Source organism: Kazachstania africana, chromosome 8, assembly GCF_000304475.1.
Source record: "Kazachstania africana CBS 2517 chromosome 8, complete genome".
NCBI lineage: Eukaryota > Fungi > Ascomycota > Saccharomycetes > Saccharomycetales > Saccharomycetaceae > Kazachstania > Kazachstania africana.
In genome coordinates this window covers 416,375-438,987 of record NC_018947.1, presented here as the reverse complement: position 1 = coordinate 438,987, position 22,613 = coordinate 416,375, and the positions used below count along the sequence as shown (strand labels likewise).

General features: G+C 37.8%; 11 protein-coding genes and 1 non-coding gene across 12 annotated transcripts; 7 read left to right on the top strand and 5 right to left on the bottom strand.

The window, feature by feature from the left end:
• Positions 1-199: 199 nt before the first annotated feature.
• Positions 200-958, bottom strand: KAFR0H02290 (putative amidotransferase; the record flags this gene model as incomplete). The annotated part of the gene is made up of 1 exon (XM_003958724.1): positions 200-958. The coding sequence occupies one exon, from the start codon at positions 956-958 to the stop codon at positions 200-202; it is 759 nt and encodes a 252-aa protein (XP_003958773.1).
• A 330-nt stretch (positions 959-1,288) lies between these two features.
• On the bottom strand, positions 1,289-3,742 carry APC2 (anaphase promoting complex subunit 2; the record flags this gene model as incomplete). The annotated part of the gene is made up of 1 exon (XM_003958723.1): positions 1,289-3,742. The coding sequence occupies one exon, from the start codon at positions 3,740-3,742 to the stop codon at positions 1,289-1,291; it is 2,454 nt and encodes an 817-aa protein (XP_003958772.1).
• A 220-nt stretch (positions 3,743-3,962) lies between these two features.
• On the top strand, positions 3,963-4,769 carry DCN1 (NEDD8 ligase DCN1; the record flags this gene model as incomplete). Its single annotated transcript, XM_003958722.1, has 1 exon — positions 3,963-4,769. One exon carries the CDS (start codon positions 3,963-3,965, stop codon positions 4,767-4,769), a length of 807 nt encoding a protein of 268 aa, XP_003958771.1.
• A 757-nt stretch (positions 4,770-5,526) lies between these two features.
• KAFR0Htrna12R lies at positions 5,527-5,599 on the top strand. Its single transcript has one exon. It is a non-coding gene; the product is annotated as a tRNA-Arg (tRNA).
• A 300-nt stretch (positions 5,600-5,899) lies between these two features.
• On the top strand, positions 5,900-8,716 carry DIP2 (snoRNA-binding rRNA-processing protein DIP2; the record flags this gene model as incomplete). The annotated part of the gene is made up of 1 exon (XM_003958721.1): positions 5,900-8,716. One exon carries the CDS (start codon positions 5,900-5,902, stop codon positions 8,714-8,716), a length of 2,817 nt encoding a protein of 938 aa, XP_003958770.1.
• A 130-nt stretch (positions 8,717-8,846) lies between these two features.
• ZRT2 (low-affinity Zn(2+) transporter ZRT2) lies at positions 8,847-9,986 on the bottom strand (the record flags this gene model as incomplete). The annotated part of the gene is made up of 1 exon (XM_003958720.1): positions 8,847-9,986. One exon carries the CDS (start codon positions 9,984-9,986, stop codon positions 8,847-8,849), a length of 1,140 nt encoding a protein of 379 aa, XP_003958769.1.
• A 742-nt stretch (positions 9,987-10,728) lies between these two features.
• ACE2 (DNA-binding transcription factor ACE2) lies at positions 10,729-12,600 on the bottom strand (the record flags this gene model as incomplete). The annotated part of the gene is made up of 1 exon (XM_003958719.1): positions 10,729-12,600. The coding sequence occupies one exon, from the start codon at positions 12,598-12,600 to the stop codon at positions 10,729-10,731; it is 1,872 nt and encodes a 623-aa protein (XP_003958768.1).
• Positions 12,601-12,773: 173 nt separating this feature from the next.
• USB1 (phosphoric diester hydrolase) lies at positions 12,774-13,628 on the bottom strand (the record flags this gene model as incomplete). Its single annotated transcript, XM_003958718.1, has 1 exon — positions 12,774-13,628. One exon carries the CDS (start codon positions 13,626-13,628, stop codon positions 12,774-12,776), a length of 855 nt encoding a protein of 284 aa, XP_003958767.1.
• Positions 13,629-14,356: 728 nt separating this feature from the next.
• On the top strand, positions 14,357-16,081 carry CKI1 (bifunctional choline kinase/ethanolamine kinase CKI1; the record flags this gene model as incomplete). Its single annotated transcript, XM_003958717.1, has 1 exon — positions 14,357-16,081. One exon carries the CDS (start codon positions 14,357-14,359, stop codon positions 16,079-16,081), a length of 1,725 nt encoding a protein of 574 aa, XP_003958766.1.
• A 202-nt stretch (positions 16,082-16,283) lies between these two features.
• Positions 16,284-18,215, top strand: SLX4 (Slx4p; the record flags this gene model as incomplete). The annotated part of the gene is made up of 1 exon (XM_003958716.1): positions 16,284-18,215. The coding sequence occupies one exon, from the start codon at positions 16,284-16,286 to the stop codon at positions 18,213-18,215; it is 1,932 nt and encodes a 643-aa protein (XP_003958765.1).
• A 138-nt stretch (positions 18,216-18,353) lies between these two features.
• Positions 18,354-19,406, top strand: RKM5 (S-adenosylmethionine-dependent methyltransferase; the record flags this gene model as incomplete). The annotated part of the gene is made up of 1 exon (XM_003958715.1): positions 18,354-19,406. The coding sequence occupies one exon, from the start codon at positions 18,354-18,356 to the stop codon at positions 19,404-19,406; it is 1,053 nt and encodes a 350-aa protein (XP_003958764.1).
• Positions 19,407-19,638: 232 nt separating this feature from the next.
• On the top strand, positions 19,639-22,587 carry NHA1 (Nha1p; the record flags this gene model as incomplete). Its single annotated transcript, XM_003958714.1, has 1 exon — positions 19,639-22,587. The coding sequence occupies one exon, from the start codon at positions 19,639-19,641 to the stop codon at positions 22,585-22,587; it is 2,949 nt and encodes a 982-aa protein (XP_003958763.1).
• Between the last annotated feature and the right edge of the window lie 26 nt (positions 22,588-22,613).

The window sequence follows — 22,613 nt, the reverse complement described above, 5'->3', positions numbered from 1 at the left end:
TTAAGAGATGCCGAGCCCATTACGTGTGCCAAGCATGTAGACGCCCCTCACCTGCAGCATACCTTCCCTTGACATCGAGCTATCCTCTCCTGTACATGTGCTTTGGAATGTTCAATTAAAGGACTTTTAGTGCGGAGTGGGGCCCCATCGCTTCACCTCACGTGGGAGTCCAGAATGGCTGTACATTTTCAGGGTTCGTCTAGATGGTGGTTTCGTATAGTTTCCAAATGGCTTTGGCAGCGATTAGACCGTCATTAGTCTTGGTAGTGATGCTCGTTTCCATGCTCTTATACTCCTCTGTCGTTATTGAGTTGTGGTCTGGTTTAGCGTAGAACAAGTTATAACCGTTTCTTGCGACTTCGTTAACGAACTCCGGATGACCTTGGAAAGTAAGTAACTCATTTGGTCTGTAGAACCCTTGTACGGGGCATTTAGCACTAGCCCCCCAGTTCACGACGTCTGTGGGGACATCAAAGACTATATCGTTATGTAATTCCGAGAGATTTAGAGACTCTTTGTTCTCGAATAGTGCCGTGCCGTATTCATTCAACGCAATGGACACAATGCCCCCTTCGAATCCTTCAGGGTTTCTATTCACTTCTGCTCCAAGAACATACGAGATTATTTGGTGTCCGAAACAGACTCCTACTACAGGTGGGAATTTGCCTCTATTTTCTACAATCATGTGTCGTAGATGTTTCCTCAATTTGACAATCCATTCAGTAGATTCATCAAACGAGTCATACTTGGACCCAGTAACGTAAATGCCAACGTAACCGCCGGTTAGTAACTCGGTAAACTTGGGGAAGTCGTTGTTGACTACGTCGAACACTCTGTATTCCACATCAAAGGGTTTACATTGATTCATTACGTTGATCGCCATATCAGCAAAATTACCGTATGGTTTGGTCCAGTCTTCGTCATCGTCAGTCTTGAATATAGCTATTTTCTTAGTCATTACTATTCGTTACAGATACTCTTCTATATGCTAGTATATACTCAGTCGAGCATTGGATCCATCGTTCTCTGTTTTGCTTATATAGTGACCTCGAGAAGTCCAAAAGGCAAAAGTGAGTAAGTTTTGAAAAAGAAACGACGGTCCGGAAAATTTTACTCAGAAAACGGCTGAGAAAGAGGGTGTGAGGAGAGCCCCACTTATTCGAGCTTGCTAGTTGCCTGCCAAGTAAAAAAGATGAAAGTAGTATGGCAAGCCCGCTGAATCTTGCAGATTCTATGCAGTTACCACAATTTTTCAACATTAAGAATAATGTGTGGTGGGTGCTGGACGTCACGTTTCGTCGGCCAATTTATAAGAGCCGCTGCTGTTTTTAAACAAAATACCGTCGGAAACAAGAGTATCCAAAACTGAGTGAATATCAGTTATTATGTGGTCGCTGTCCTGAGCTGCTGGCAAAGTAGCTTTCAAAAAATTCTGTATCCTACTAGCACTCAGGTTACCAAAACTCTCGAGCATGGTCTTTATGTACGGCAACGCTTCTTTCACCAGGAGGTCATCTGTTCTGGTTGTTGTGTTGCCCTTGGAATTTTCAATACTGTGTAGGTCTCGGCTGTAGTAATATCCACCTTCATACACTAACACATTTTTCTCTACCCAAAACTTCAAAGCATCAATGATTTCATTCTTTGATCTTTTGGCCTCACCTGCAGTTAAGATACTCTCAATCGTAAGTTTTTCATTGCCGGTATCGAAAAGTGTCAAAACGTAGTATTGGCTTGCATTAACTAGAAATCCTTTGATTGCACCGTCATTAAACGATATTTCGACTTCGATCATTTCTTTGCCTTTACAGTAGTGTAAGGCGAAACCTTTATTTATCGAGCAATATTCAGACGCATATTGTAGTATAGCTTTTGTACACTCCTCATCAAATACATTCTCCTTCAAAAAATTGTTGACCCCCAGTTCATTATCCTCATAATCCCAATACAATGGTGAAATGAATTTTGGTTTAATACCCACGTTGTTTGATCGAAGTCCATAACGATTAAGTTCAGAACTTATTTGGAATGAAAATTTTTCGCTGTGTCTTATGTCATTTAGCATGACTTCAATCTTGTTCAAACTTATTTGAATCTCTTCCATGTCATTAGAAGCATTAGTTTTCCGTTTTTCATCCACATAATTTTCGTTTGTAGGGTTTACCGTTCCAATAGCTACATCTTCCTCCATTTTCTCGTCCATTGATATATTGGAGCTATTGAATTTGGAATTAATTAATTCAAGACATTTTTGCCAATTTGGATCCACTCTATAATTTTGTAGTTTGAAGAACTTTATAGTCAGTAAGTTAACAAATTTACCAATAAATATTTCCTTCGATTCAAATAAATCCAACAGGATATCTAGAAGATTGACATTATAGAAAATGGAGTTGACGGCAGTAACATCATTGTTATCCTCTTCAAAATCGTTGCCATTATCATGGTCATTTTCCAAATTGTTCATATTTGGCTCGGGCACCCACATCATGAATTGTTTCATGATGTGATCCTGAATCAATGTACCTTTATCATGCAAAGAATTGGCGCCGATGCTTTCTAAGTTTGGAACAGTTCGCTTGTAATTATTATCATTTGGCTCAACATTTTCAATGCTAAATTCTGGATCCTCTCTCATATCTAGAGATAATTTATTTAATCCTGGAATATAAGAAATATTTAAATCTTCAAAATCCTTTGGTTTCAAATCCAAAATTGCATATAGCAAAATGTTTATAAGATCAGATTTATCTTGGAAATATGGCTTGACAAATGTTGTGACCAAATTGAGATATCTACCAGCAGGATCCAACAACAGAAACCCTTTGATTGCTTTCAAATATGACGTTAGTGCATCGATCGTAGTCACACATGGGTTCAACATTTCATCCTTAAATGTATCCAAAAATGTGTATGTGAGTCTTTGTAAATCCTTGGGAGCTTTCATGACCTTTCTTAGCTCTAAAATTGTAGGCTTTGACTCAGGATATGCAGAAGTGAAAATTTCAAAAATTTCATTGATTCTAATGTTAATAAATTCCCTTTCGAAGCATTTAAAAACGGTCTTGGTCAACTCATGGTCATTTTCTGGACATTTCAACAATTGGGCGAAATGAGACCAATAGACTTCTATGAAATCGTTAAATGTCTCAATGACAATGAATCTTCTAGTCCATGAACCCCGAATTGATCCACTACAAATACCTGCTATCTTTTTCACCAGCATGTCGAGGACAAGATCTTTTGGTGACAAATCAATGGAATATGCACTATCGATCCAATCTAGGATTATAGTAGCAGAATAAAAATCATCTTCCATAATCAAGTTCTCTATGCTTGTACAAAGCGCAGTCTTAAAAGATTTGTCACTATCTAATAAATAGTGCCTCAACATATGGAGATTCTTAAAATACTCAAATTCCAGCTCTGGAATGAAAAGACGAGGGTGTTCAATCCTGTTTTCTAATTTCAGCACGTCATTAAATTTCAAACAATTGGCATTCTCCTTCATGTACGATATAAACTCAAACCGAATCAGATCAATATATAGTTTCACAAGACAATTGGTGAAATCACTAGAAAGTTGGAAACACTCTCTGATCCTCTGAATGGATTTTTTTATCCTCAAGGATGGCGGTTTACACTGATGTTCAGCAGGCGATAGCCACAACAGCAATCGATCCAAATCTTCCGCAAATTTTGCGTTGGGCAGCATCATATGCAAAATCTGTTCATCTGACATGGCCAAGTTCAACCAAAATCCGCGACCTTTGACCTTCTATGTAGATGTTTTCAATAATAAATATGTTCAATATCAATATCATTTTTTGTTACCGAAATTTAATATTTGATATCTGGAAAAACTACTAATGACAAGCTTTCTCTGACGGCAGTTGAAGGTGTCTATTAGTATGTTGGTATGGTTATTCAGCAGGTCGTGAGACGATGATGATACTAACAAGATGGTAAAGTCGATGGAAGAAGAGGCGATTGTTCATTTTATTGGGTTCACCCAATGTGAACCTGCTATGGCGAGGAAGTATCTGAGTAAAAATCGTTGGAATATTAACTATGCTTTGAACGATTTCTATGACTCTGAGTTGGGTGGGTTCACCAAGGAGCACGAACGATCGAACAGGAGAGCAGTGTATCCGAAGGAACTAGTTCAGTTGTTCCGGGATTATTGCAGTGAAGATACTTATATTGATTTTCAAGGCATGATCAAGCTAATCAAAGATTGTGGTTTAGCCATTGAAGATTTGGCTACAATTTGTTTGGCCCATATTTTGCATTGGGAGAATCTTCAGGATAAGATTTATAGGGACGATTTTTTACAATATTTGTTCGAACAGGGTTGTTGCACCGTGAATGATATCAAAGTTGTTCTGAAGGACTTAAATGAGAAACTGAATACTGATCCGACATATTTCACTACAATTTATAATTTTTCTTTTGGTTTGATACTAGATGATGATACGAGGAATCAGAGCATCGATATGGATATAGCGATTGAATATTGGAAGTTATTTTTCCTCAATGAATCTATTCAGTCTGTGGAGATTAGTAATGAATTGTTGTCACTATGGTTTCAATTTCTAGCGGATGAAAGGAAAAAACAGGTTTCAAAGGACATATGGCAGATGATATTGGAATTTTTCAGGAAATTTAAAGACTTGGAAAGCCTCAAAGAATCGTATGATGAAAATGATCCATGGCCCTTTGTGATTGATGAGTTCTATGAATATCTTCAAGACACGGGGAAGTTATAGGCTTTTATAGAACCTCTATGGGTCCACTGCATCTTAATATAATATCTGTTCAGGACTGCTCTCTAAAGATATTCGTTGGACTTCAAAGATCAAATTGTAACGGTTATATTATTGGTTTTGAAATATTCGAGTAAATAAATTGCATATAAAATCGCCTTCAAAAGCATGTGAAAGTCGCTGTAGAGCAATTCTGTGCCAAGTATATTCATTTTAATTAAGAAGTAAAGTGCCTTGAGCAGTCCATTTGCTTTGTCTGTAACATACGATTGAACCTACCTTCAGGTTCTTTCATTTTTTTAATGTACTAATGAGTTATCTTGAGATCACATGCCTAGTTTCTTAATCATGTAGATATACTGTCTACAATTATTTATGACAAAGAACCGCAGTATTTTTCGTAAATGTGAGAAGATAGTTGTATGGAGTTGACGCACTTATTTTATGCCTTGCATGGTTTCGGCGAATTGCTCCTTTGGACGTGCTTTTGAATGGTTTTTTTCAAACAGCAATCTTATCCTGTGAACTGACAAAAACTGTTTGCTAGTATATTAGGTAGCTGGGCGCACCCACAGAGCCAGTATACAGCAATGGAGAAATGCGTGCTCTTTCTATAGCTATTAATGTTTGTTTTAAATAGTTAAGCACGCCGTAGCAACAATAATTCACTTCAAAATTCAAATTAAAATAAAAATTGTAGGGACGCACTATTCACCTGCTAAAAGGATGACTTGGTTTCTAAGTAAATAACAAATTCTTGTTCCTCGTGGCCCAATGGTCACGGCGTCTGGCTACGAACCAGAAGACTCCAGGTTCGAGTCCTGGCGGGGAAGAATTTTATTTTTTTTATTTCTTAATAAATATAATTCTCTCTACCTAAGTCGCTGGTTTTCAACTTCCACATTCCTAATAATATTCAATGGGAGAAGAATACACTGAGTTTTGCGGTGCTAGTTCAATACTGCAATATATCTCTTATTTATGTCATTTCTTATACGCGGTGTGTGGGTTGTTTAAAATTTTTTTTGCCAATATGAAAATTTGCGATGAGATGAGCCAAGAGTTGAAAATGATTGCCATAGTAAATGAACAGAATAAAGATCGCCTTTGGACACTATCAAACGCTATTATAGATGGTTAAATCGTATCAACGTTTTGAACAAACCTCGGTTTTTGGTGTTATTAGTTCAAATTCTAATTCTGTGTGGATTCCGAATGGTAATGGCCCAGGTAACATTATTACCAGTGCTTTAGAAAATATAAATATATGGGATATCAAGACAGGTGAATTAGTGAACCAGCTGACCGATGGATTACCTCCTCCAGGTTCTATTGACTCCAAATTAAGTAAGCCAGCGTCCGTCACTTATTTTAAGTATCATGAAGATACCAATTTGTTGGCCGCAGGTTATTCCGATGGTGTAATCAAAGTATGGGATTTAATTTCAAAGACTATTCTTTTAACGTTCAATGGCCATAAATCAGCAATCACTATTTTGACTTTTGATTCCACTGGTACTAGATTAATCTCGGGTTCTAATGATTCAGATATCATCGTCTGGGATTTGGTCAGTGAAGTTGGTCTATACAAATTGAGATCGCATAAAGATAACATTACTGGTATCTGGTGTAGTGATGACGAAAATTGGTTGATCAGTACATCAAAGGATGGTCTCATTAAGGTTTGGGATTTAAAGATCCAGCAATGTGTTGAAACTCATATTGCTCATACAGGCGAATGTTGGTCTCTAGGAATCCATAACGACTTAGTAGTCACAACAAGCGCCGAATCACAAGTGAAATTCTGGAAGCTTGATTTAGAAAATCAACCAAATGGATCTAAATTAGTGGAAAAGGGAATTTTCGAGAAACAAAGTAAACAGAGAGGTTTGAGTGTGGAATTTATAACCTCAAAAGGTGATGATGTCAGTTTCTTTCACATTCAAAACGCAGATAAGACAGTAGAAATATTTAGAATTAGAAAGAAAGATGAGATTGAAAAAGCTTTGAAGAAAAGAGAAAAGAGATTGAAAGAAAAAGGTATGACTGATGATGAAATAGCTCAAAATGTGGATGAAGCATTTGTTTCCTTCTTAATGCATCCTTTCCAGACGGTGAGATCGACTTACAAGATAAAATCTGTATGTTGGACACATGCCACTTCATCAAAGTTGGAACTTGTTGTAACAACTTCAAGTAACACTATCGAGTACTATTCTGTCACATACGCTAAGAGAATTCCACAGCCACCAAGCAAGATACATACCATCGAACTTCATGGTCAAAGAACAGACATCAGATCCATCGCTATTAGTGACGATAATAAACTTTTGGCCACTGCATCTAACGGTCTATTAAAGATTTGGAATTTGAAAACTCATAAATGTATAAGAACTTTTGAATGTGGATATGCATTATGTTGTAAATTTCTACCTGGTGGTCTATTGGTTATTGTCGGTACAAGAAATGGTGAGTTACAACTGTTTGATTTGGCATCTTCTACCCAACTAGAAAATATTGAAGATGCTCACGATGCTGCTATATGGTCTTTGGATATAACGAGTGACGGTAAAAGATTAATTACTGGGTCTGCTGATAAGACAGTCAAATTTTGGGACTTCAAACTTGACCAACAAAAAGTGGAAGGTACAAGGGACAGTTACATCCCCGTATTGAAATTGTTTCATGATACTACATTAGAAATTGGTGAAGATATCCTTTGTGTTAGATTATCTCCTGATGACAAATTTTTAGCTGTTTCTTTACTAGATTATACTGTCAAGATATTCTTCCTAGATTCCATGAAATTCTTTTTAAGTTTATATGGTCACAAATTGCCAGTACTATCCATTGACATATCATTTGATTCTAAACTGATTATAACATCATCCGCAGATAAAAATATCAAGATTTGGGGTCTTGATTTTGGTGATTGTCATAAATCATTATTTGCACACGCCGATTCAATTATGAACGTTAAGTTTTTGAACAACTCCCACAATTTTTTCAGTTGTTCTAAGGATGGTACTATCAAATATTGGGATGGTGATAAATTTGAATGTATACAGAAATTAGTAGCTCATCAAAATGAAGTTTGGTCCATTGCGATTGCAGATGATTCCTCTTTTGTGGTTTCATCATCTCACGACCATAGTTTAAGAATCTGGGAAGAAACGGAAGATCAAGTTTTCCTAGAAGAAGAACGTGAAAGAGAGATGGAAGAACAATATGAGAACACATTATTGAATTCATTGGAAGAAGGTACCGGTGATTCCGCATTCAAAAGTGATACAAAGGGATCAGAAGATGAAGATGAAGCCACTGATGTCCACAAACAGACAGCAGAGTCATTAAAAGCAGGTGAAAGATTGATGGAAGCTTTGGATTTGGGTATTGAAGAAATTGAAAAGAATGAAACGTATCTAAAAGATCTAGAACTTTGGAAAAAGAAGAAAATTGGTGGTGATGCCCCAATCAAACCACAAGGTAATGCAATTTTGACTGCTATTAACAAGACTCCTGAACAGTATATCCTAGAGACATTAATAAAGATTAAACCTTCACAATTAGAAGATGCTATATTGGTATTCCCATTTTCTTACGTTTTGAAATTTTTGAAATTCATTGATATTGTTTTGAACGATCCTAAAGTTTTGAATAATCATTTAACTTTGATTTGCAAGAATTTATTCTTCGTTATCAAATCTAACCATAAAGAACTTATATCACAGAAAAATGAAGATTTGAAATTACAGGTTGATAGAGTTAAAGATAGATTACGTGGAGCACTACGAAAGAATGAAGATGATTTGGGTTATAACATACAAGGTTTAAAATTCATCAAACAACAATGGAATCTAACACATAACTTTGAATTCAATGATGAACTTGATCAAAATGTGCAAGAATCCAAGTCTGGAAAGAAGAGAGTATTTGGTACAATCGTATAAAGAGAGTATAAAGAATAATTTATTAGATATATCAGAGAGTTCGAATCACATGTACAGTAATATAAAAAATAGTCATTAAGAGTCATTAAACAGAAAAAATATGTGTATAAATAGTATGTGTATCATTAAATTATGCCCATTTACCCAATAAAGCCATCAAAGCTGCACCGCAACACATAATGAAATAAGCGAAGAGCATACGTTTGAAACCATCAGGGCCTTTGAATTGATTTGAATATAAAAATTCATGTGCCATTAGTTCGACAAGACCTGTGTATATTAAGATACCTGCTGATATTGAATCGAATATACCGCTGGCAATTAATGCGTTTCTTGAGCCGGGTACCCACGAGTGTCTTACACCTATACCTATGGCTACAGCAATGGCTGTAGTCAATGCAAATGCAAGACCCATTAGCCAGGGAATGTATTTTTTAGATTGTGGCCAATTGGCTTCTGAAATCCTGGTACCTAGACCGAGACCTTCGAACATTTGATGGAATGTTAATACGATAAATAATGTTTTGAATTCTGCACCAGTAACGGCTAATGAAAGTCCAATGAATATGGAATGAAAAATAATACCTGATTCCAGGATGAATAATGCAACAATTTGATTTAAATATTGTTCCTTTTGGAACTCTTCAGTTGAAGTACCCAACTGCGATGGATCTTGATGGGTAGAATCGTGTGAAAAATGATCTTTGCCTAGTATTGAAGCCAATCTATCTAGCTTATGAGTTCTAATGTCAGGAGAAGTCTGAGATTCTATATCGCCTTTTTTAAAATCTTCATCAAGGCTGTCTTCTTCTTCTTCATCTTCTTCGCGTGGTATATGGTGTACGATTGTACCAGTTTCATCGTGTCCATGATCATGACCAAAATTTTTATTGACAAAATAGTGGGAAATGATCTCTACGAGGAATAAGAAGAAGAGAGACATGAGACAAATACCAAAAGCCCAAGGGTATTCAGCAAAAGTGCCTCCTAGACAATCGTCACCCAATTCTTCGGAAGCAGGTTCTAATAAATGAATAAATGCAGTAGCGACAATCACACCAGAACCAAAAAATTTGGCAATAAAGAAACACCAGCCTGGTAAATTGATAAAGGAGTATCTAGACGCCAATATGGGGAAAAATACCCCTATGGAAGCTGAAATCAATAATATGAATACAGATAAAATTCTTAAATTATTGTTACCATCGTAATCATTTGAAGTAGAGCATGTATCGATTGCTCTCGGTATCAGCTCTGTTATTGATAACATTGATGATGACTTATCCATCTTCATCGATGATGACCTGGTAAGATTTAGAGTAAGTCGCAAACTCAGATCTTCCATCTCTTATCCTGATCTTTATATAATTTACAGATGTCTTTCGAATCCACTGATATGCGTAACCTTTACAGTATCGAAAAAAAACTGTGTTGGCCCTTTGCGACCTTAAAGGTTATGGAGAGGGTTACGTAGTTCGTGATATATGCACATTTAGGGTTTAGTCACGTGCGTTTTGCAATGCAATGGGACAAGTCACGTAAGCACAGGCTCGTTGAGTGTACTAGTTCTAACGCTAGCTGGTTGGTTGCTGTTTGGCTTGAGAGAGCCTTGATGGACCGGTGTAGTGAAGTATTATTACGAACTTTCTCTGCCCCATTCGGATCATTTAAGGCGTGCGTATCTATACAGAACTACACTTCAATAGTCCTCCAATCTCATGAAAACACTCACTTGCGACAGCATTGTACTCTCATTTTCTTGCACTCTTATTTATTGTTATACACTTCTTGACGGTTTCCATCTGAAGTACCCCATCACCGAGCAAAACGATAAATATATAAATAAAATATTGTCTCTTTGGGCAGGTACAAAAACTACATAATTTACATAAAATCATACACTTAATGCACGCTCTTTACATGCTCGATGTAGTTATACCCACTTTTTATTTTTTACAAAATCCGTCCATTAAAAGAATAAATAACATATGCCATACCAACTTCTGCCGCTTTCAAGGCGTCCCATAGTCACTTAATGCTGACGGTGGTGAGGGTGAAAAAATTACAGAATTAGAGGCCAGTAAATCCATCGGTGGTTTCAGCAAACTATCATTATTATACTTCAAGAATTCTTGCTCCATCCTAGATGCAATAATCCCGTCTTTATCTCTCTCTATGCTCTCTTTCACGGGACTCCTGCTCAACAGTTCCCTCTTATTGGGTGATTTCCTAACCATAGAATCAGATTTCTTACCACCTATACAAATCATTCGACTCTTATGAAGATTTAACGCCTCTTCTTGGGCAAATCTCTTACCACATGCACATTCGTGCGTCTTAGCTGCATGTGACTTCTTGTGCCTCACTAAATCATGATTTCTGACAAAAGCTTTATTACAATTTTCATAATCACAAATGTAAGGTCTGTCTTCCAAATGTGTTTGGATGTGCGACCTTATGTTGTATCTTCTCTTGAATAACTTGTGACAATCCTTGTACAGACATTCAAATAGCTTATCCGGTAATTCTTTGATATATTTATCAATTGATCCAGGTGGTAAAGTGGTTGGCTTTCTTCTCGCCCTCATGGGACTGGAATGTACTTCAGGTTCAACTGGCGGTTCCAAATGATTTTCCGACGCACTATAATCCAACTTTTGTGGAGTAACCACTCCAGAACCTGCTTTCACTGGGGTATGTTGGAAGTAATATTTTTGAGGCATCTTAGATTTCAAGGGTGTCGTCTGATTGGAACCGGGAATTGTGGGAAGTATATCCAAAGGCGGTGGCCTCAACGTATCTGTCATTCTTATACTTTTACTATTACCAATTTGTAAGCCTAGCCCCATCACATTTGGAGATTCACTATCAGTGTCCTGTTGTGGGATTGTTGATACCGTTGAATGCTGTGAATATTTTTTCGAGTGGAATGGTGAAGAACTCCTTACTCTACCATCATTGAAGGGGTTGGGCTCCTCTGGAGTGAAAAAAGTTGCTGGAGAATTTAATGCTCCTATAAAGTTTGTATCGTTTCTATCCTTGGTGATTTGTCCAAAGGCATTGGGTGCCAAATTATTTTTCTCTTGAAAGAAAGGTTGTGTTTCAGCTTCTTCATCCAATTGGAAATTCAATGGAGTATTACGTGATCTGTTATGTCTTCTGGACGGCGATCCATTCATCGAAGTATGTGACATAGGAGGAGAAATCATTGATGGTGGTGGAAATTGATAACGTCCATTAGCAGAATTACTAGTGACGATCAATACATCTTCGGCCGTCTGTGTCTTCTTTGATGAAGGGGTACAAAACATTTGAGGAGATGTAGAGTTGACAGTTATTTTTTGTTCTTGCTCCTCCAACACTCTTTGTAATTTCTCTTGTTGCAATTGATTTTCTCTCAATTGTTGTTCTAATTTCCTATTTACCTCCTTCTGTCTCTCCAATGCAGCTCTCAATTCTTCTTGTTGTTTTAAGATTACGTGACTCAAATTTACATCGTCGTTATTACTATTACTTTTACTAATGTTCCTGCCATCTAACGACAATTCATTCGCCACTTTTTGAATGCTCGATATACTTAGAGTCTTATTGTGATTCATGAACCCAAAAATTGCGGTTCCACTAAGTCCTCTTTTATGGGATACCGATTGTTTACTACTATGTGAAGCCAATCCATTAACGTTTCTGGCCGAGCTATTATTCTCATTCATCAGAGGAGAAGGTATCATTGGAATATCTAAATCTCTGAGGTCCTGCGTCAGCAGATAATCGATATCGTCATAATTTAAATCGAATACAGGGCCATCATTGGTGACATTGTTCAATTTGTCATTCTTTGTCAAATCTGACGGATTGACCAACCACGAATCCAATTCAGAATCCATTTCTTATTCAATCACACTAGTTCGCAACTATGCGCCTGATAATGCCTGAGTAGACCTGACAGTTGTTTCTTTATCTCAGCTTGTTTTTTTTTCTTGATCTTCTCTTAAGTAAACGTCCTTGTAGTTTGTATTTACACTTTTCCCGAACTAGTAAAGGAGTTAAAATCAACAACTCAGAATGGAAGTTGGAACGATTCCCGATTCTTGTCGAGATGCAAATGCGTTATGCTGGGAGTGATCATGCTGCTGACTTCTGCATACGATTTGGACGGCGAAATTTGGTCGATTTTGGACATTACTCGACGAGGAACGTTGTCTAATTGTGCAATGGTGACATGAGAGCGAGAAGCCTCGAGAAAGTTTCTGGGAAGAGCGTACTGTATCATTGTTCGTTTGATAACTTCGTGTAAGTTTGTTATTTGCTTCTTTATCGTATGAGGATCCAAAGGTAACACTAGGAATAGCGTTGTCGCATCAAACTGTGACTGGAAAAGCTGTGGTCTTGATTGAAGTTGTAATTGGAATGGGTTGATTTGAGCGGCCTTGATTTGTCCAGCGAGCGTGGTGATGAATTCATCTCGTCGTTCTTGCTTGTTGAAGGTTAAATTTCTTGATAGGGAGACGTGTAAAGGATGTGGTGAACCCAGATCGCTTCTATAAGTAGGTTTAAACTCGAATCTATCCAATATCTTCGTTTTAAATTTGTCATTAAATAGCTGGTTGTAATCTGAGATGATCTCGTTGAATAGTATCCGTTGCTTCGCTGTGGGTTTCCATTGTAAATAGATAAAACTTGTCCACTGCCCAATCTTGAACTGTAGCGACATCTCTTCGTGCTCGAACTTCGTGATATTGGGCTCTATATGGTATTTTGCCCCAATGGAATCTGGTACCGGTGGTAGATGAGCCTGTTTCCCCTGTACTTTGCGTCTCTTGACCTTCAAACTGGGATCTGAACCGCTACTTTCTGAATTGACAGTATCTGAATCGCTAGTCTCTGAACCGTAATCGTCTCTCAGCAGATTCATATATATATATATTGAATATACACGTCTATATGAACAATATAACGTCGTTCCAACGGTCTTCACTGCGTCTTAAATGGTGGAATCTTGCAGTTAATTGAATTTTCCAAAAGACGAATTTGATAAAAGAAGGCGATTATTACGAAGTTCCTCCAATTGCCATATCTGCAACCGTGTGCAACATCAAGAACAATCTTTTACGGTAACAAATCCATCGTCAAGGTCGCAGATGATAGATATTCTAGTGGCGTTCTAAAACGAACTCACTCCTGGCACTTGACCCCAGTCTTGCCAGAAGCGACAAATAGCCAGATCTGCATCGAATCCCACATCTCCACAGCTTATCTCACAGATCCTCTTCAGAAAGCACAACGGGATCAAACTTCTTTTCCCAATAAAGTTACTAGCGTGAGGTGACGCTTCCAAGAACGGTCAACTCAAGACGATGGAAAAGCCCACGGTGGAAAAGACAGCCCCACGATTAAGTCCAAATAGTACTTCACTCTCATGTCGCCTAATGAGTCTTGCTTGACTATATATAACCTATGTAGACCAATATGCAGAATTTTTATTATTCGCTGATTCATGCAGCAATATACGATACGACCGGCGTTCACTATATCTTTTCTTTGCCATTCTTCAGAACTACAAACAAGTTTATAAAGACGTAAATAGCTTTATCAGCACACTAGTTTTGACAATTACTGTACATAGAAAGAGTTTGATTCATAATGGTGTCGTCCTCTTCTTCTGTTGAGCAGACGAAGATATCGAAACAGTACAAATCTGGTAGTCCCAAGAGACCTTCATTGACGAGGAAAAGGTCGTCTCAGAGACTTATTAGGACAATCAGTATAGAGACAGATGACGAGGAGTATCTTTCCCCAGGTTTAGTGGTATCAGATGCACTGACAGAAGTGCACTCTGGCTCAGTGGTGAATACGTTACCCACTGGTGAATTGGACCAAATTGATAATAAGGCTGATGAATTACCGAATCTGACAAGTTTGAAAATCGCCAATGAGAATACTCATAAGTCTAATGATTACATCGAGGTTCCCTTTGTTAAGGCATCGTTGGATGCCACATTACCGGAAGATTATTTGAGAAATGATATATGGAACGTTATTCAAGCTTTAAAGATACCTAGATGGCATAATAGACAAAATTTAATCTTAGATAGGTTGAAATTGATTAAGATATCGGGTGCAATGACAAATGCGATCTTTAAAATCGAGTATCCAAAACTTCCATCGTTGTTATTAAGAATTTATGGTTCCAATAATGATCTTATCATTGATAGGGACTATGAATTAGAAATTTTGGCTAGATTATCGGTTCGTAACATTGGACCTTCATTGTTTGGATGCTTCACAAATGGCAGATTCGAACAATTTCTTGAGAACTCTACGACATTGACTTTCCAGGATCTAAGAGATTGGAAAACATCTCAACGTATCGCAAGAAGAATGAAAGAATTACACAACGGTGTTCCATTACTGAAAGCAGAAATTGAAGATGGACCAGTGTGTTGGAAAAAGATTAATAATTGGGTGAATATCCTTGATAGCAAGCAGTGGGTCCATAATGATGAAAATATTAAGAAAGTATTTCATTGTCAAGATTGGGAATTCTTTAAAAAAGTGGTAAAGAGATATTATGATTGGTTATTAAAATCTAATTTTTACGATTCTAAAATGGTGTTTTGTCATAACGATGCACAATACGGTAATTTACTGTTCAGTGCCCCCGTCGTAGAAATCGAAGATGATAAAAGTTCTGTATCTTCCACGAAAACGACAGCATCCTCACTTTTTCCATCAAATTCTAACGTTCATCTCGATAGAATTATCAATCCCCCAAAACAAGAAAGAAGTCAGGACTCTAAATTAGTAGTCATTGATTTCGAATACGCAGGTGCCAATCCTGCTGCATACGATCTAGCCAACCATTTGAGTGAGTGGATGTACAATTACACGGGGAAAGAACCTCATAGAACGCTCACAAGTGAATATCCAACGAAGGAACAAATTCTCAATTTTCTGTACTCCTACGTTTCTCACCTTCGTGGTGGCAGCAGCAGTAGTAGTTCCAGTAGCAACATCGATCACGAGGTCAAATACTACTATAATTTGATAATCAAGTGGAGGGCCACAGTCCAAATATTCTGGAGTCTTTGGGGTGTTCTACAAAGTGGTGTGCTGGAAGAAAAAGATACAGAAATTATATTTGAGGGCACCAACGGTGAAAAATACATTATCAAAGAGGATCCAGATGCAAGTTTCAACGATGATGTTGAAGACCACATCATCGAAGGCGTCAGTATAGATACTTTTGATTATTTAAAGTATTGTAGCGATAAAATTGCGGTTTTCTGGGGAGATTTGATCAAATTACAGATAATCGACGAGTCTGATTGCATGAAAAGCAAGATGCTGGATACACAGCTCATATAATACAGGCCTTTTATAGATATGTACATATGTATATTGAAGATTGTTGCTTAACATTTCAATTTGAAGCTAATATCGCGTAACGCGTCTTATCTAAATACATACAAATTTGAGAGATGAGGTGAGTGGATACAATAAAATTGCAACAAATGACAATTTGAGAGAGTCCCGTCTCTTTGGTTGCAGTTGCTAGTACATTTCTGATATGGATATTCATAGGGCACAGCGGAATCTTCTGCTGATTGATGAGGATGAGAACTTTATTGATAGTGTGGCGAAAGATGATGACGGCGTTCCAAAGAAGACACTAGCTGGTACCCAAGTTCCTGATCTGGAGTTGTCTTCTGATGAAGAGAGTACTCAGGAAAATGTTGTGGTGTCACCTGAGAGGGAAGTTGAGCCTGATATTTTCATTAATACTCAGATACAGGGGAAGCTGGATGACATTGATCATGAGAGGGCAATGAAAGCTAAACTCGGTAAATTTAGTCATTCACCACTGAAATCTCCCAAAAAGAAGAGCAGTCAGCCCTTAGTTAATCGAGTAGCGAAAAGATCAACTAAGAGAGTGACTAAAAAGACAGATGGCTGTCCTAAACCAAGAGCCCATAACCTGTTAAAGCAACTTTCTGGTAAGTATGGAAAAGTCAAAGACATGATAAAATCGATAGATAAGGATATAGCAGTGTCTGGAAAAAAGGGAAGCACATTGCAGAGATATGATACTTATAATGCAGAAGAATGGGAGATAATCAAAGTGCGATTGTTAGAAAAATTTCCAAGAAGTGATTCAGAAGAGTTCAAAGTAGTGTATGAGCATCTTTATGGAAACGAGTACGGACATCACACATTATGGTCTGCTTCTCAAGCTGGTCCCAGTAGACTAGTATCTGAGATAGGTAGAGAAGAAAATGAACGGATCGATGCTGAACGGAGAAATGAGTTTGATACGCCATCACTTAACATTCTATCGTTATCCCAAGTGTTGGAAGATAATACTGTCGTTGAGAGTAGTTCGCAAGGATCTATTGAACCAGAACACCAAGGCAAAACTGAAGATATTGAAGCCGCTGCCGAACCGACTACGATAATATCAGATATTGAAGGTTCTTCTGACAGTGAGGACTTGATAATTACCCAAGTATCTCCAGCGAAAAAAGACGAAGTAGATGAAGATATAATAATTACGCAAGTTTCTCCTGTGAAAAAGGACGAAGATGATGAAGATCTGATAATTACACAAGCTTCTCCAGTCAAAACATCGGGGTTTGTGAATGCTGATGATTTGATTATCCCTGACAGTCAGGGTGAGAGTGGAACACCCATTGAAATTAGTGGAGATGACTTTATAATGGACAATATCCCAGATTTAAGGAAGGATAATAATGGGGGAGATGCCGTCACATATTTCCAAACTCCTGGAACGTCGCCACAAAGAGATCTTATTGATATCTCGACTGAGTCATTCAATGTTGTAAAAAGCCTGATATCGCCGTTAAAACAAGAGTCGATGACTCAGGCCAGCGTTCAAGTCCCTGCAACGAGGTACGCTACGATGACTTCTATTGTGACGTCGGCTTCTACTCAAGGGGGTAGTTCCCGCAACGTTCTTCGATGCCACTTGCCTCAATCTGTTTACAGAGAAAGTTTTGAAGCAATAAAGAATCAAATACTGAATGATACAAATGATACTGATATAGTAATTTCAGACTCTGAAGATGAAGCTGCCAATGATAGTAAACCTGTATATTTTGAACTGGCTCCAGATAACGTGCAAATCAATGAAACTCAGCATGAATTGCACTGTAGTCAGTTGACTTTTTCACAATCAATGAAGGAATTGAGAGAAAAATCCAGAGAACTTGGCTTAAAACCATCGAGACAAAAATCCCAATTAGTAGAATCCATAGAATTTGCAACATCTAAGAATTTCACCAACAAACATGAAATTTTTGACCATTTAAGCGAACTGATTAGACAGTCTCATTTATTAGAGAAAATATATCGTTTCCAACCACTGACATTCCATGAATTATTCAATGAGCTGGTCGACTTGGACAAATTTACGGAGTATCTTGACGAAACGACAATAAGAGAATGGGCTGATCAGAACGGTGTAATTATAAGAAACCCATGACGCCATTTTGTATTAGTGTACAAACATATATAATCGTAACTTAATATTCATATTTTTTCAAGCGATGAGATGAGTTTGAAAAATTACAGTGTAACCAAAGGAACGCTGTGATAAAGAAGTGCATTCTAGAGCCCAATTATGGTATTTCAGTTGGTGAAACTTGGTGAGGACACTATTTTTGATCATGTGTTTGATCGATACACGGAATTAGAGAAGAATTTTGATAATTTGAAGCAGGATCTGGGGATAGAAGACAGAGAGAAGAGAGAGCTTATTATTGATATAGATCCTCCTGAACAACTGAAGGTGACTACCAAGATGAAAAGGAAAAGGAAAACTAAGCAAAATGGTCATATAGCGCAGAGTTCTGCAAAGCTCGATAGTTATACGTTGAATATCGAGCAATCAATCACTAGCCTTTATTCCTCCAAAGATAATGCCAACTCAACTACGGGATACGTTGTTTGGTCAACAACTCCATTCTTCTTGAAATGGCTACTCTATAGTAGTGCTGCAGAACCATTGAGAACTCCAATGGATGTATCGACGGTGGAAGGAAATACGTCTGGCACAATCCGAGTGCCTCCTCTGCTAGGGAGTAATATTGGTGGTCGAGACAAGATTGGTGTGATTGAGATGGGGACTGGTATAGCAGGTATATTACCGGTAACTCTAGGCAACTATGCCGATACCTATATCTGCACGGATCAGAAGGGTATCATACCCAGATTAAAATCGAATATTAGAAGAAATCTGGAGCAATTGAATAGACGCAAATGCGTATCGCATGCATTGAACATCGATGAAGTAGAAGAATACACACAACAGAATAATGTTGAGGATCGTGTTGACGGTCTCCGTTTAGAAATAGCAGCATTGGATTGGGAGAATTTCGATACTAATGTCTTGCAGGCGCACTTCGAAGGAATTAACACCATATACATACTGGCCATGGACGTAATATACAACGAATATTTGATAGACCCCTTTCTGAAGTGTCTCACAACCATAAGAAGCCATTTTCAAAAAACACCGGCAGTCAAGATTCAATGCCTCATCGGAATTCACCTGCGGTCCCATGACATACTCGCCAGCTTTCTGGAACAGGCCCTTATCAAATACAATCTCCCCATCCACTACGTAGCGGATGAAACACTAGACTCATCACGATTTTGCATATATTTCATATAAAATTCGCATTAGACTGCTAAAACAGTAAAGCGGCACGTGACCACAAAGCAGCTCTCGGATTAAATATTATTTTTGTTAATCGATGATTATTCCGAAGGTACATGAAATTTTTGGACTTTCCTATTCGACACAAGTAGTTTGAATGGACAACGTAACATATTCAAGTGTAATATATAGCTTTGCAGTACTAGATAGGAGTTAATACAGATATTACTGAACATAACATTGGATTATGGCCGTTTGGGAACAAATCAATGTCTCCAAGGCACATGTAGCGTACGCCTGCGTTGGTGTATTCTCATCTGTTTTTTCTTTGGTTTCATTGTTCGTTAAAGAGAAACTGTACATAGGTGAATCCATGGTAGCGGCGTTATTTGGTTTAATTGTGGGCCCAGTTTGTTTAGATTGGTTTAATCCGTTAAAATGGGGGAATTCTGACGATATAACGCTGGAAATTACTCGTATTGTATTATGTTTACAAATTTTTGCTGTAGCAGTCGAGTTACCTAGAAAATATATGTTAAAGCACTGGCTTTCTGTTACCATGTTACTGATACCAGTCATGACCACCGGATGGCTAATTATCGGGCTGTTTATTTGGATTATTATACCAGGTTTGAACTTTTCCGATAGTTTGTTAGTTTCAGCCTGTATAACGGCTACAGATCCTATCCTGGCTCAATCTGTCGTGTCAGGTAAATTTGCTCAGAGGGTGCCGGGTCATTTAAGGAATTTGCTTTCTGCTGAATCCGGCTGTAATGATGGTATGGCATTTCCCTTTTTGTATCTTTCAATGAATTTAATTATCCACTGGGGTAATGCGGGTGAGATTGTTAAGGACTGGATCTGTGTTACATTACTTTATGAATGTGTCTTTGGTTGTATATTAGGTGTCTTCATTGGGTATGTCGGCAAGAGAGCAATTAAATTTGCAGAAGAAAAAAATATCATAGATAGAGAATCATTCTTAGCGTTTTATGTGGTGTTATCCTTTTGCTGTGCTGGATTTGGTTCCATTCTTGGTGTTGACGATTTATTAGTTTCATTCGCTGCGGGCGCTACTTTTGCTTGGGATGGTTGGTTTTCAAATAAAACTGAGGAGAGCAAAGTCTCCACTGTCATTGACTTATTATTAAACTATGCTTATTTCGTTTATTTCGGCGCAATTATCCCATGGTCTCAATTTAATAATGGGGCAATTGGTTGTAACGTGTGGAGACTAATCGTTTTGGCAATTATTGTGATCTTCTTACGTAGAATACCGGCGGTTTTGTTATTAAAACCAGTCATTCCAGATATTAAATCTTGGAGAGAAGCAATATTCGTAGGCCATTTTGGTCCTATTGGTGTAGGTGCTGTTTTTGCTGCCATTCTGGCAAGATCAGAGTTAGAAGCCACTGTCAGTGATCTTCCAACTCCTTTGAAAGAACTTCCTTCGCCAGGTACAAAGCATTACCAGTTGATCGCATGTGTTTGGCCCATGGTTTGTTTCTTCATTATCACTTCTATCATTGTTCATGGGTCATCCGTGGCAATTATCACTTTAGGTCGTCATTTGAATACTATAACTTTAACAAAGACTTTCACCACACGTACTACTACGGGTGGTGGTGGAAAAACTTCATGGTTACAAAGATTACCATCCTTGGATAAATCGGGACGTTCATTCTCCTTACAAAGAGTTGATACGAATGCATCATCGATTAATACTGAAAATAAAGATATTAGTATGTCAAGATCTAGTACTATAGAAACAAGTGGTGTTCCAGTAAGACATGCAGGTGGTATGACTAGAAGAAAGAAAAAGAGTAAGCAAAGAAAGGGAATAAAAAAAATAAGGAACCATGTAAGATCAAGAAGTCGTAATTTCTTCGAATATGATGATGAATTAAACGATCTGGGTAGAGAAAGACTACAACGTGAGAAGGAAGCACGTGCTGCCACTTTTGCATTGAGTTCTTCGAATAGACCGGGAGAGAGTGAGGTCACTGAAGAAGAAATTCCGCCTCATGTTCCAGAAGAAGCTAGTGTTGAAGAATTACCTTCTTATCCAATGTTTGATTCAGAAACAGAGGAAGTTGGAATAAGAGACGTTCAACATGAAGGATCTTCCCCTTCAGAGCAAAATTCCAGTGAATCTGCAGAGCGTGATTATTACGATTTAGAGAAGCAACAGAAAAATTCAAACAAGGGTTCTGATGATACTTCTCTAACTTCTTTGGAAGAACAAAGACATAAAGAAATACAGAATGAGGAGAATGAAGGTAGGGTAGTATACCAAGAGGGTGATCAGATAATAGTTGAAAATAAACACGGAGAAGTTATTGACCATGCACATTTAGCTCGTGAACCGAAGGATGAGGAAGAAGAAATTGGAGATAGTCATTCTGAAAGTATAGATATTTATTCCGGTGATGAACAAATTACAAGAAGCGGTGAATCTTCTCTAAATGGGCTTAAGAGGATATTAACACCAACGTCTGTTTCCAGAGTTCACTCTTTAATTGAAGGTAAAATCCTTCCAAAAAAGAAAGTTCGTGAAGAATTTAAAAGGGTTGACAGCAGCAGGCCCAAGAGAAAGGCGAAATATCATGCTTATAAAATGAATAATGAATTGATAATTGAAAATGAGGATGGTGAAGTTATAAGAAGATACAAGATTAATCAACATGGTAAGAAGACTACCGGTGATCAAACCGATGGTGCTGATAATATTGTTAATAAAGCATTGGCCGCGATTGGTCTAAGAAGTCATTCTGATTCCACTGCAACTCAACGTAGTTCCACTAGTAGTCAGCATAGTAATGATGGTATTTCAAGGACGAAATTAGGCGGAAGTTCTGGTATTCGAAGGCCCCCAACACCTGTCTATAATATAGAAAATGCTGAATACACAGATGATGAGACTGAAAATGAAGAGCCAAGCGATAGTGAAGACCCTGATAATTATCCTGACGAAGATGAATCTTACAGCGGCTCTAGTGAAGAGGAGGAGCCAGAAACCGAGTTTGAAAGACGGAGAAGGTTGCAGGCACTGGGTCAGTTGAGTTCTCCCAAAGATGATGCTGATGAAGAACAATCACCAATTAACAATAACAGACAAAGAAGTGATAGCACTGCGCAAAAGATGAAGAATGCATTAAATAAAACATTCAATTTCAAATCAAATCGAAAAAAATAAGCAATTCCATCAAAATAAATTTGATT